The 14,324-nt window shown below is 42.0% G+C and overlaps 2 protein-coding genes across 2 annotated transcripts in view; one reads left to right on the forward strand and one right to left on the reverse strand.

The window, feature by feature from the left end:
- LOC143026544 (uncharacterized) overlaps nt 1-14,324 on the forward strand; it is a 339,242-nt gene that overhangs the window by 298,187 nt on the left and 26,731 nt on the right. The window lies entirely within an intron of this gene.
- Hsl (hormone-sensitive lipase) overlaps nt 1-14,324 on the reverse strand; it is a 32,366-nt gene that overhangs the window by 4,113 nt on the left and 13,929 nt on the right. The window contains exons 9-12 of the mRNA XM_076187111.1: nt 12,350-12,538; nt 9,290-9,762; nt 1,745-1,977; nt 727-892 (exon numbers count right to left, since the gene is read on the reverse strand). Of these exons, the coding sequence (XP_076043226.1) occupies nt 727-892; nt 1,745-1,977; nt 9,290-9,762; nt 12,350-12,538 (1,061 nt within the window). The remainder of the gene's footprint in view (nt 1-726; nt 893-1,744; nt 1,978-9,289; nt 9,763-12,349; nt 12,539-14,324) is intronic.

Here is a 14,324-nt window from a genome sequence, read left to right on the forward strand (position 1 = left end):
ATAAAACTTGTGGCAGGTCCAGATAGCAACAAATATCTTTATATACATATTATTCTTTTCTGGCAACTGTCAAACAATATCATTCACATGCGGGAAACTTCCAATTGTCTAATGGCTAAGAGTTATATAATTTCTATTTATACACCAAGGGCTTCTTTCCCCTTATAAGGGAGGTAGTAAATGGAAAAAAAAAAAAGAATCTTAGAGTTGTAGTTGGATATCTCTTCCCATACCCTCTTATGCCTTGGGCTCTGATAAGACAGGGTTACAGAGAGCAGGATACCTAGTACCATCACTCTGTCTCACTTTAGCCACTTTTTACTACCTGCATGTGAAACTTGGTGGCAGAATTCTTTCTTTCCTCCACCAGAGGGGACAGAGGCAAAAAATGGAAATACATACTCAAAGAAATTGTACAAGTCATTTTCAAGAGGGGACAGGATAACGGAAGGACAGTCACGGTACAATAAAGTAGCATCATTTCTCCAGGAGTAGAGATTTTCTCTAACAAAGACAAAACGACGTGTGGCTTTGGTCCGTAGTAGAATGGGTGGAAGTAGCTACCTCCCTTGTAAAGGAGAAAAAGCCCTTGGTGTTTAGCTAGATAGTATGGGAGAAGAAGCCCATGGTATATAGATAGAGAGAAATTGTATAGCCCTTAGCCTTTAGACAACTGGAAGTTTCCCAGATCTGAATGAAACTGACAGAAGCCACACAATTACTTACCATAATAGATGTTGGAGGGAATTTGGCAAGAAGTTCATGCGAAGCTGTGAGAGGGCTGATGTAATGATCACTAATTAACTCCACACCGGAAAACTCGTCAAGGAGGCTGCAGCCACTTTCTCGTCGTAGGTGAGTTGTCCCTAGGGATATCTTCCCCAATGATGGACTGAAAAAAGAATAAAAGAAACAACCATTAAACAATGATATGTATCTTTTCTCCTTCCTTTCCCAATGGTATGAAATGAACTTTTGAGACTTATAAAAAAAAAAAATCAAAATTTTTGGGGAGTAAATTTCCACCATTCTTGGAGTTGGTTGGAGTGCTCTTTCATGTGTGACTATGACCTATAGAAACATAATTAAGCTCCCCAATGCTTTAAGGTACTTCAGCAACACCAGAGTCACCCAGAATTCTTTTATCACGGGAGATTAATCTCTTTTCAAAGAGGAATGCTGAGTCACTTCTAGTTTCTACCACACATCCTTTCAGCTATTCTCCTTGGGGCTTGGGTCATGATGATTACGACCTATGTACATTGTAGTCTTTTGGTCCCTAACAGATGACTGTTCTGAGATGCTCTGGATTCTCATTCAGCCAGAAAGTCTGTCAACCATTTCTTGTGCATTTCAGCTCCTATGATATCTTTTTTTTAAGGATGAGTCTGTGGACTGTGTCAAAAGCCTTACTTATATCTATTGCCACCACTACCGTTCTGTCAAGTGGTATTTTTTTCCAGTATCACAAAAGGACATCGGTTTAATTAAGGCTGATGAGATATTCATATTACATCAGTTACTGTTGGGAAAAAGGGTTTTCTTTGATACAAGAGATGGTAATACTAATTCCTACGAGTTGTGGAGGACCTTTCCTGGCCCACTATGCATCCAGTGAAAATTCTAAACAGGAGATGAATACAGTTTGGTAAAACTATACCATCTGTGACAAAGCAACATGAGAAATTATGTTTACAGCATTAATTGCATTATTAATGAAATTCTGCTTTCCTTTAAACAATACCGTTTAGATTGTGAGGGTTCCTGAGGGCTGGAAGGAGATGTTGGAGATGGAACTGTTTCCCGTCTTCTGAGACCAAAGGAACTGAGGCCTGAAGATATGCCCGTAAACACAGCATCCTTGGCTCGGCCCAGCCTGGCACCAATACCAGTGCCTGAATTGCTTGCTTCAAACAGAACAGTTTCATCACTCTCACTCTCATCACTGCCCGTACGTAAAATTGGTACACTACGTCCCTAAAATTTTAATGAGAACAGAAAGAGAACAAATTAATTTTCAAAAAAATATTCATGATCAAGAAAATATTATTTTCTAATGCATAAGTTAGTACAAATTTAGATAAGTAGTGGAAAGTTTAACTTTCACATTAATTCATCTGTAAAGGCAGTTGAATATATAAGCTGACCTAAAAATTTGTGCTAACTGGTTTCTCAGCATGCAGAAACTACCAAAATGTACACATTTGTATTTAATATATATATATATATATATATATATATATATATAAAAATATATATATATATATATATATATATATATGTATATGTATATATTTATATACATATATATATGTATATACATATATATAGATATATATACATATGTATATACAGTATATACATATATATGATGAAGGTGGAAAAAGAAGTCACGAGTCTAGATCCAAATTTTTTAGTTTATTCCTGACCGGAAGAAACATAGAGCAAAACCGGTCACGAATAAACTAAAAAACTCGGAACTAGACCCATGACTTCTTTTTCCACCTTCATTAACTAGTCACAATGTCCCAGCATATATATATATAAACACATACATATACCAAGGGCTTTTTCCCCCTTACAAGGAAGGTAGCCAAAGTCAAAGGCATAAATCCACTCCCACCTATTTCATCCCCACATACTTCACTCCCATTCACCACCCTTCCCTCCCTCTTTTCTTGGCTCCTCCTGGATGACGGGTCATCCCTGCATCTTGCCCACTGCCCTGGGTCAGAAGCAATGTAGCAAGACAGCACATCCATAGCAAGGCTGCTTCATTTAATTGGCGACCCCCCTTCTCTGTCCCCTCATGCAAAAAATGAGAAAACGGGGAGAAATCCCTTCAGGCTGTATCAAAATATCATTCACACATACTCACTCATCCCCCAACCCCCAAACACTCGCTTCCATGCATCACAGCATAATCGATACACAACATATTATATGATTCGCTAAAACTTTCCCAGTAACCATACCACAAGTGATCTCCTTCCACTGGACAAGAGCCCTAAACTCCTTGCCCTTACTTTTGATACCTACACATCATTCACCATGTGTATCCAAATCTTTTTCCATACCATCCATCCATCTTCTTCTAGGTCTTTCTCTCAGGCTTATTCTACTTACCTCTGCTTCCCATAGTCTCTCTGCTATTTTTTCCTTTTTTTTTATACTTTCCATATACCCAAACCATATACCCTTCCCATATACCCAAAATATTAGGATGGTTTGGACACATGAAAAGAATGAGTGAAGAAAGACTAGTAAAAGAGGTATGGAAGGCAAATGTGGAGGGAGTGAACATGAGGGGACATCCTAGGATGAGGTGGATGGATGGGGTGAAGGGGGCTTTGGGGAAGAGGGGAATGTCTGTTGAGGAAGGACGGGAGAGGACAGAAGACAGGGGTGAATGGAGAATGGTTGTATATGGATGATGTTGTGATGCATGAGGTGGAATGGGTGGGGGGATGGGGGGTGTGGTAGTATGTGTGAGCAAAATTTGACACAGCTCGAGGGGATTTCTCCCTGTCTTCTCCTTTTATGCTTGGGAGGATGGAGAGGGGGGGGGTCGCCGATTTAATGAAGCGGCCTTGCTGTGGATGTGCTGTATCTTGCGACACTGCTTCTGACCCAGGGCAGTGGACAAGGTGCAGGTATGACCCATCATCCAGGAGGTGCTAAGATAGGAGGGAGGGTGGAGGGGAGTGGAGTGTATTTCAGGGATGGAATGGGTGGGAATGATTTTATGCCTTTTTCTTTTTGGCTACCTCCCTTGTAAGGGGGAGAAAGCCTTGGTATATGTATGTATGTATATACCCAAACTGCCCTATCAGACTGCTTTCTTCTTATACCCATCCTCTGGCTCACCTCCACACTCATTTTATCCATTTTTAAAACACCCATGAAGCTTCTCAGCACCTCATCTCCTTTACATGCTGTTCTTTTCATCTTCCCTTATATTCCAAGTCCCTGCTCTATGGGCACAATCTCTCCTTTATATGACCTTCATTTCCATTCATTCCCAAATACCTACTACTTATCACACTTTCCATTTTACCCACCATTTACTCCCTTTTTTCACTTCATAGCTCATCTCTGCATCTACTCCAAATTCTGTGCTTCAAGGAACCCAAGATACTTAAAACTCCACTTCCTGAGCATGTCTTCTACTCTTCACATCCACAATCATTAAAAATATAGTAATTCCAACTTTACTCACATTTGCTTTCCTTCACACACCCTACAAAGCTGGCACCAACTCTTTCAGTCTCTCAGAATCAGCCACAATTGAAGGGTCACCCAAAAATAGCAAGTGATTTGTCTCACACTTCCTTCCATTCTCAACTGCTAATTCCAAACCTCTGCCTTGAAGCTACTGTATGTCCTTTGCAACTCCACCCATGTATACAAATTAAACAACCATGGTGACCTTATACAACCATGACACAATCCAACATGTTTCAAACCATTCATTTTCATCATTCTTCACCCTCAAACACAGAGCAAAAATGATAAACTATTTAGTTATTTCCTTGACATACAAACAGATTAATGAGAAATGCAGTAACAAAGGTAGTCCTACTAACATGAATGTATTTGTAGAGAAACAAACCAGATAAACACAATTTTTTTAGGTCAACCTGCATATTAAAAAACGACATCTAGTTTTTATGTGAATGTACATAGTTAGAAAGAGGATTTTTAATTAGAGGTTATTATCATAATGCATACCAGATATGTCTACAGGTCACTTTCTTCAAGTGCTGAGTAAAGCTTCATGTCTTAGTTACCAAAGATAATAAAAATAAAGTCTTTCTTGTCAAGTCCTGCCCCACACTAATACAACACAAGTAACAGTCCAATGTTTCTTCCAATAGTGATCTATGGGAGGGCACAAGGAATGTTGTTAACCATAACAGGTTGATAGGCCATAATATGGCTGGTCACAGAATACCTTCATTGCTTTCCTGACATATTCTTTATTGTTTTTATCTAAGGGCAGTTTAGAGGGTAAATTATATAAATTTATCTATTTTATCTATCTACATACCAAGGGCCTCTTCCCCCTTATAAGGGAGGTAGCCAAGTCAAATACATGCACCCACACCCTTGTTTCCCTCTCACATAACAATGTACAATACGACTTACATCAATACAACTTCAATCATTTCACACAAGTCTAAAGTCAAATAGCTAGTTACTACATAGTTAATCAGACTAATACAATTTTTTTTATACTTAAATAATCATTAATTTAACTAAGGTACTGCAAATGACTTGTGTAATCAATATGAATGGTGCCAGTCAGAATCATACATATACCAAGGCTTTTTCCCCCTTCCAAGGGAGGTAGCCAAAAAGGGAAAGGCATAAAAACACTCCCACCCATTTCATCCCTAAAATCACTCCACACCCCTCCCACCCTTCCTCTCATCTGAGCACCTCCTGGATGACGGGTCATCCCTGCACTATGATAAAAGGTGCGAGATGTCTTGTGCCAAATTTATAAAAGTATTCTATTCTTACTTATTCTTTGCATGCATTTCGATGCAAGTGAAAATATGTGTAATGGTAAAAAATATGTTTATTGGCTACTACGACTGTCCCTCCGTTATGCTGTCCCCCAACCCCTTGTTGCTGTCCTGTACCATTTCTCTGAGTATTCTCTTTCTGTGATGGGGGAATTCCCTGTGGTGGGGGAAAAGAATACTGCCACCAAGTATCCCACTTGGATCGTAAGAGGCGAGAAAAAAGGGACGGGGAGAGGGACTAGGCATCCTTCTCCCTGTAGCCCCACGGGGCACACATCCTAAAGAGAAAAGTGAAGGCATAAGGGGTGCTGGAGGGCCTCGGGCCAGCACCCTAAGGTTTGGGTCTTTTAATGTGCGTGGATGTGGTACAGATGAGAGTAAAAGGGAAGAGATAGGTAGTATGTTTGTGAGAAGAAAGATGGATGTGTTGGCTTTGAGTGAAACTAAGTTGAAAGGGAAGGGTGAGTGTAAGTTTGGGAGTGTAAGTGGGAGGTTATCAGGAGTGAAGAGAGGGCGAGGGAGGGAAGGGGTGGCTATTCTAGTAAGTGAGGAGATAGGTAAACAAGTAGTGGAGTGGAAGGAGGTTTCCTCAAGGATAATGTGGATGAAGGTGAAACTGGGAAAGGAGATGTGGGTCTTTGTAAGTGCATATGGGCCTGGCAGTGAGAAGAGCGTGGAAGAAAGGGAGGCCTTTTGGATAGATTTAAATGAGTGCATAGAGGGTTTAGGAAGAAATGTCAATGTAATAGTACTGGGAGACCTTAATGCTAGGGTAGGAAATGGTCCAATCGATGGAGTGGTTGGGAAGTGTGGAGTTCCAGGAAAGAATCGTAGTGGAGAGTTGATGGTGGAAATGTGTCTAGAAAGAGAGTTGATGATAGCAAATACAGTGTTTCGGAAGAAAGTCAAGCATAAGTACACATGGGAGAGGGTGGTGGAGGGAAGGGTGGTAGATAGAGCGCTAATGGATTATGTAGTGGTAAATAGGATTATGATAGGAAGAGTTAAGGATGTACATGTGCTAAGGGGAGAGGGTGGGGGAATATCAGATCATTTTTTGGTGGAAGGTAAGTTGAGAGTGGAGGATAGATGGAGAAAGAGGAAAGGGACAAAAGGTAGGGAGGTTCTTAGAGTGAACTCCTTGAATGAAAAGGAAAAGGAGAAGGAGTACGAAAAGAAGCTGAAGGAGGAGTGGGAGGGAGTAAAGGATGGAGCAGAGATGGGTGTGGAGGAGGAATGGGGATGGTTCAAGGAGGGAGTCTTAAAGTGTGCAAGGATGGTGTGTGGAACAAGAAGGACAGGGGGAAATAGAAGAAAGGGTAGTGAATGGTGGGATGAGGAAACAAAGAAGGTTGTAGAAGAGAAGAAGCAAGCATTCACAGATTGGTTACAAAAGAGGACGGGGGAGTCATATGAGACGTACAAAGAAAAGAAAAGAGAAGTAAAGCAAAAGGTAAAGGAGGCAAAGAGGAGAGCAGATGTGAAATGGGGTAGGAGTATGACAGAAAATTTTGAAAGTAATAAAAAGATGTTTTGGAAAGAAATTAAGAGAGGAAGAGGAGGCGAATCAAGTAGAGAAGAAAAGGTAAAAGGTACAGATGGAGAGATGATAATGGAAGAGATGGCAGTAAGGGGAAGATGGGCAGAATATTTTAGGGAGTTGCTAAATGTGAAGGAGGATAGGGAAGGAAAGATAGCTGCAGTGGGAAATGCGAAGAAAATGAGAGTGATGAGTGAGGAGAATGGAGGAGAAATAAGGAAGGATGAGGTGAAGGCAGTTGTAAAGATGATGAAAGCAGGTAAGGCACCTGGTCTGGATGGATGCCATGCAGAATGTCTGAAAAAGGGAGGTTCAGTGATGGTGGACTGGTTGGTGAGGTTATTTAATGTTTGCTGGAGAGAGGGTAGAGTACCGGAGGACTGGAGAAGTGCCTGTATAGTTCCTCTTTACAAGGGAAAAGGGGACAAGTGTGAATGTAGTAGTTTCAGAGGGATTAGCCTGTTAAGTGTAGTAGGGAAGGCTTATGGGAGGATCTTAATTGAGAGGATTAGGAGAGGAACAGAAGGAGTAATTGGTGAGGAACAGTGTGGATTTAGGACAGGTAGAGGTTGTGTAGATCAGATCTTTGTGGTAAGACAGATATGTGAGAAAGCTATAGGAAAGGGGAAGGATGTTTTTGGGCTTTTATGGATCTGGAAAAGGCTTATGATAGGGTACACAGAAAGGCACTGTGGGAGGTTATGCAGATTTATGGGATAGGAGGAAAGCTTCTGGGAGCTGTCAAGAGTTTTTATGAGAGTAGTAGAGCTTGTGTCAGGATTAGAAATGGAGAGAGTGAGTGGTTTGAAGTAAAGGTGGGACTTCGTCAAGGATGCGTTATGTCGCCCTGGCTGTTCAACTTATACATGGATGGGGTGGTGCGAGAGGTGAATGCTAGGGTAGTGGGTCAGGGATTGGAGATGGTTAAAGAAAATGGAGAAAAGTGGGAGGTGAGCCAGCTGTTGTTTGCGGACGACACTGCGCTTGTGGCAGGGTCAGAGGAGGGATTGAGGAAGCTGGTGGCAGAGTTTGGGAGAGTATGTGATAGAAGAAAGCTAAAGATAAATGTAGGTAAAAGTAAGGTGATGAGATGTACAAGGGGTGAAAGTGGCAGTAGACTGGAAGTGAACATTAAGGGAGAGCGACTGGAGGAAGTGGATAGTTTTAGATACTTGGGTGCAAGTGTAGCAGGAAAAGGTGGAGTGAAGGTGGAGGTAGAATGTAGATTGAGAGAAGTGAGTAAATGCCTTGGTGGATTAAAGAGTGTAATGAGGAATAGACATTTGGGAATGGATGCGAAGAGGAGACTGTATGAAGGAGTGATTGTGCCAACAGCACTGTATGGGGCAGAAATGTGGAACATAAGAGAAGAAGAGAGAAGGAGTTTGAATGTGTTTGAGATGAGGTGTCTGAGAAGTATGGTGGGGGTTACTAGGCTGGATAGAGTGAGAAATGAGGAGGTGAGGATGAGAACAGGAGTGAAAAAGGATTTGGGAGATAGGGTTGATGAAAGAATATTAGGATGGTTTGGACACATGGAAAGAATGAGTGAAGAAAGACTAGTAAAAGAGGTATGGAAGGCAGATGTGGAGGGAGTGAACATGAGGGGACGTCCTAGGATGAGGTGGATGGATGGGGTGAAGGGGGCTTTGGGGAAGAGGGGAATGTCTGTTGAGGAAGGAAGGGAGAGGACGGAAGACAGAGGTGAGTGGAGAATGGTTGTATATGGATGATGATGTGATTGCATGAGGAGGAATGGGCAGGGGGGGGGGGTAGTATGTGTGAGTAAATTTTGACGCAGCCCGAAGGGATTTCTCCCCGTCCTCTCCTTATATGCAAGGGGGGACGGAGAGGGGGGGTCGCCGATTAAATGAAGCGGCCTTGCTGTGGATGTGCTGTGTCTTGCGACACTGCTTCTGACCCAGGGCGGTGGGCAGGGTGCAGGGATGACCCGTCATCCAGGAGGTGCTCAGATGAGAGGGAGGGTGGGAGGGGTGTGGAGTGTATGTAGGGATGAAATGGGTGGGAGTGTTTTTATGCCTTTCCCTTCTTGGCTACCTCCCTTGTAAGGGGGAAAAAGCCTTGGTATATGTATGTATGTATAAATATTCTAGAAAGGGCTTTTTTTGAATGGCACTTTAGTATATAAGTACAGCTATTTAACCAGACAAAACGAATTCCTGGAATTCTTCTAAACTCAAAATGTAACTCAACAAACCTGTTTGTCTGTTCTTGAATCCAAAACATATTTTTCCAAAAATTCTGTCACATAACGCTTAGATCTCTCCTCCTTATTTTCCTTTTTTGATTGATTTTTTCCATTGCTTTTCTTGAAGTCTTCTATTTCAGATGCCTTGGATGTTAAAGATACAGTGGTAAGCGTGTCGGAGCCTGGTTCTGATATAATTGACGGACTTTTACTCATGTTTGTGACCTCCTTTGATAACCCAGCCTTTGCTTCTTGGACATCTGTTTCAGTTACTTCAACAAAGGATTCAGTATCACTCTGTGCATCCGATGGGACCTGATTCATAGTATTTGAAGAAGCTGGGACCTCCAGGGTTGCAGGGATGTCTTCTGGGTGTTCTGCTGTACTGGGTAACATCTTGGGCTGCTGCCCTAACATCATGGTTATGCCATCCACTGGTGAAGTAGCCAAGGATGCATTACGACTGGGCTGACCAGCATATGCTGCAAATAACATAAAAGACTATTAATATATATATATATATATATATATATATATATATATATATATACATACATATACCAAGGCTTTTTCCCCCTTACAAGGGAGGTAGCCAAAAAGGGAAAGGCATAAAATCATTTCCACCCATTCCATCCCTGAATACACTCCACTCCCCTCCACCCTCCCTCTTATCTTAACACCTCCTGGATGACGGGTCATCCCTGCACCTTGTCCACTGCCCTGGGTCAGAAGCAGTGTCACAAGACACAGCACATCCACAGCAAGGCCGCTTCATTAAATCGGCGACCCCCCCTCTCTGTCCCCCCATTGCATAAAAGGAGAGGACGGGGAGAAATCCCTTCGGGCTGCGTCAAATTTTGCTCACACATACTACCTCACCCCCCACCACCCCCGCCCATTCCACCTCATGCAATCACATCATCATCCATATACAACCATTCTCCATTCACCCCTGTCTTCTGTCCTCTCCCGTCCTTCCTCAACAGACATTCCCCTCTTCCCCAAAGCCCCCTTCACCCCATCCATCCACCTCATCCTAGGACGTCCCCTCATGTTCACTCCCTCCACATTTGCCTTCCATACCTCTTTTACTAGTCTTTCTTCGCTCATTCTTTCCATGTGTTCAAACCATCCTAATATTCTTTCATCAACCCTATCTCCCAGCTCCTTTTCCACCCCTGTTCTCCTCCTCACCTCCTCATTTCTCACTCTATCTAGCCTAGTAACCCCCATCATACTTCTCAGACACCTCATCTCAAACACATTCAAACTCCTCTCTTCCTCTCTTATGATCCATGTTTCTGCCCCATACAGTGCTGTTGGCACAATCACTCCTTCATACAGTCTCCTCTTAGCATCCATTCCCAAATGTCTATTCCTCATTACACTCTTTAAACCACCAAGGCATTTACTCGCTTCTCTCAATCTACATTCTACCTCCACCTTCACTCCACCTTTTCCTGCCACATTTGTACCCAAGTATCTAAAACTATCCACTTCCTCCAGTCGCTCTCCCTTAATGCTCACCTCCAGTCTACTGCCACTTTCACCCCTTGTACATCTCATCACCTTACTTTTACCCACATTTATCTTTAGCTTTCTTCTATCACATACTCTCCCAAACTCTGCCACCAACTTCCTCAATCCCTCCTCCGATCCTGCCACAAGTGCAGTGTCGTCCACAAACAACAGCTGGCTCACCTCCCACTTTTCTCCATTTTCTTTAACCATCTCCACTCCCTTGCCCACTACCCTTGCATTTACCTCTCGCACCACCCCATCCATGTATAAGTTGAACAGCCAAGGCAACATAACGCATCCTTGACGAAGTCCCACCTTTACCTCGAACCACTCACTCTCTCCATTTCCAATCCTGACACAAGCTCTACTACTCTCATAAAAACTCTTGACAGCTCCCAGAAGCTTTCCTCCTATCCCGTATATCTGCAAAACCTCCCACAGTGCCTTTCTGTGTACCCTATCATAAGCCTTTTCCAGATCCATAAAAGCCAAAAAAACATCCTTCCCCTTTCCTATAGCTTTCTCACATATCTGTCTTACCACAAAGATCTGATCTACACAACCTCTACCTGTCCTAAATCCACACTGTTCCTCACCAATTACTCCTTCTGTTCCTCCCCTAATCCTCTCAATTAAGATCCTCCCATAAGCCTTCCCAACTACACTTAACAAGCTAATCCCTCTGAAACTACTACATTCACACTTGTCCCCTTTTCCCTTGTAAAGAGGAACTATACAGGCACTCCTCCAGTCCTCCGGCACTCTACCCTCTCTCCAACAAACATTAAATAACCTCACCAACCAGTCCATCATCACTGTACCTCCCTTTTTCAGACATTCTGCATGGCATCCATCCAGACCAGGTGCCTTTCCTGCTTTCATCATCTTAACAACTGCCTTCACCTCATCCTTCCTTATTTCTCCTCCATTCTCCTCACTCATCACTCTCATTTTCTTCACATTTCCCACTGCAGCTATCTTTCCCTCCCTATCCTCCTTCACATTTAGCAACTCCCTAAAATATTCTGCCCATCTTCCCCTTACTGCCTTCTCTTCCATTATCATCTCTCCATCTGCACCCTTCTATACTTGATTCACCTCCTCTTCCTCTCTTAATTTCTTTCCAAAACATCTTTTTATTACTTTCAAATTTTTCTGTCATACTCTTACCCCATTTCACATCTGCTCTCCTCTTTGCAACCTTTACCTTTTGCTTTACTTCTCTTTTCTTTTCTTTGTGTGTATATATATATATATATATATATATATATATATAAATACCTCATCATCATGAAAGACCAACAGATATATGCATATCTATACAATAAGTAAAATCTAATGAATTTATTTCAATCTCTAGAACACAACCATATGATCACAATGCAGAAATATCATATTTATCACACAGACATATATTTTTTTCATAAATGAATTAATGAGGTATATTTTGCAATCAACATAAATGAAGGATAAAATATAAACTTTTTTTTTATTAAATTAAAGTTGTATACAGTAACCTATAGTCACAGTTCCTAAGGATAAACTCACCTTTCAAACAACGTAATGCAAAGCCTAGAGGTAGCATTGGATCCATGATGGCCAACAAACGTGCAGGAGACGGAACGATTTGGAATACAAAAGGTGTGTATGCGAGGAACAAGCCATCAGGAGGACGTATCCCCAATTCCAGACATTTGAGGGTAAGTCCCGTCACTAAATTACCACCTGCACTGTCTCCTGTATGTCAAAAAGGGACTTGAATTATTCATCATGTATCTATCACAGATTTATTAAGAACAACATTCCAGATTAATTATCTGCTCTCATGAATAACAAAAAATGAATTAATCAAATATACTAAGTAATTATACCAAGGGCTTTTCCCCCTTATAAGGGAGGTAGCCAAGTCAAAAGGCATGTTCCCATTTCCACCCCTTCCACCACATTTTCCTTCCTCTCATCTTGGCACTTCATGGAGGAAAGGTCATCCTTGTATCCCACCCACTGCCATGGGTCAGAAACAATGCAGCAAGACACAGCACATCCACAGCAAGGCTGTTTCACTTAATCAGCGACCCACCCTTTCCATCCCCTCATGTGGAAAATAGAGAAGGCAGGGAGAAATCCTTTTGGGCTGCATCAAAATATCACTCACACATAACCATTCCCTACTACCCCCATCCCCTGCCCTCTCCCTTCCTCCCATAACAGTATCATCTATACACAGCCATTCTCCACTCATCCTTATCTCCTCCCTTCTCCCTTCTTGCTCAAAAGACACTCCCCTCTTACTCAAAAGCCTCTTTCACTCCATCCATCATCTCATCCTTGGTCATCCCCTAAAGTTCACTCCATCCACCTCTGCTTTCCACACCTCTTTTACTAATCTTTCCTCATTCATTCTTTCCTTGTGCCCAAACCATCTTAATACTCTTTCATCAGCCCTATCTGCCATCTCCTTTTCCATCCTAGCTCTCTCCTCCTCACCTCCTCATTTCTCACTCTATCCAACCTTGTAACCTGTACCATACTTCTCAGACACTTCATCTCAAATCCATTCCAAACTCTTCTCTCTGCCTCTCTTAAATTCAAAATCTCTGCCCATTACAATGTTGTCAGCACAATCACCCATTCGTGTAATCTCCTCTTTCCATCTATTCTCAGATGCCTATTTCTCATAACACTCTTTAAACCCCCAAGGCATTTACTTGCTTTTCTAAATCAACAATTTACCACCTCCACTCCTCCCTTTTCTGCCACATGAGACCGCAATTACCTAAAGCTATCCACTTCCTCCAGCCTCTCTTTTAAAACTTACTTCCAACTCTCTGCCATCCTCTCCTCTTGTACATTTTATCACCTTATTTTTACCTACATTTACCTTCAACTTTTTCCTATTGCATACCTTCCCAAAATCTGCCGTTAACTCCCTTAATTCCCTCTCTGACCCTGCCACAAATGCAGTGTTATTAGTGGCTCATCTCACACTTTTCTCCATTTTTTTTAACCATCTCCAATTCCCTGCCCATTACCCTCACCCTTACCCCCTGAACCACCCTATCCATGTACACATTGAGCCATGGTGACATGACACATCCCTGATGCAGCCCCCCCCCCCCGTTTAACTCAAACCACTTGCTCTCTCTTCATTTCCTATTCTAACACAGGATCTACTACCCTTGTAAAAACTCTTGACTGCCCTTAACCTCTTCAATACAAGTTGAAATCTTGCGCACAGTATTGACCGCCTGATGTACAATGATTCAATGATGCACCACAATACTTCCATTATAAAATATAAAATAACAGCAACTCATTCTCTTTCACCCTGAATGTTAATAACCAGAGAAAATGTAGTCAAGTCAGTTCACAGAATACAGGGATCACTCAACTACAACTACAAAATAGATATAATCAAGACACCAATGTCAACATCCTTGTATATACACTCATGCTTCATGACACTGACATCAATGTCATCATGTGGAAGGGATTAACAGTTTTCTTCCCATCCCATATATCT

Source organism: Oratosquilla oratoria, chromosome 6 (assembly GCF_046742065.1).
Source record: "Oratosquilla oratoria isolate Oo_2021 chromosome 6, ASM4674206v1, whole genome shotgun sequence".
Classification (NCBI taxonomy): domain Eukaryota; kingdom Metazoa; phylum Arthropoda; class Malacostraca; order Stomatopoda; family Squillidae; genus Oratosquilla; species Oratosquilla oratoria.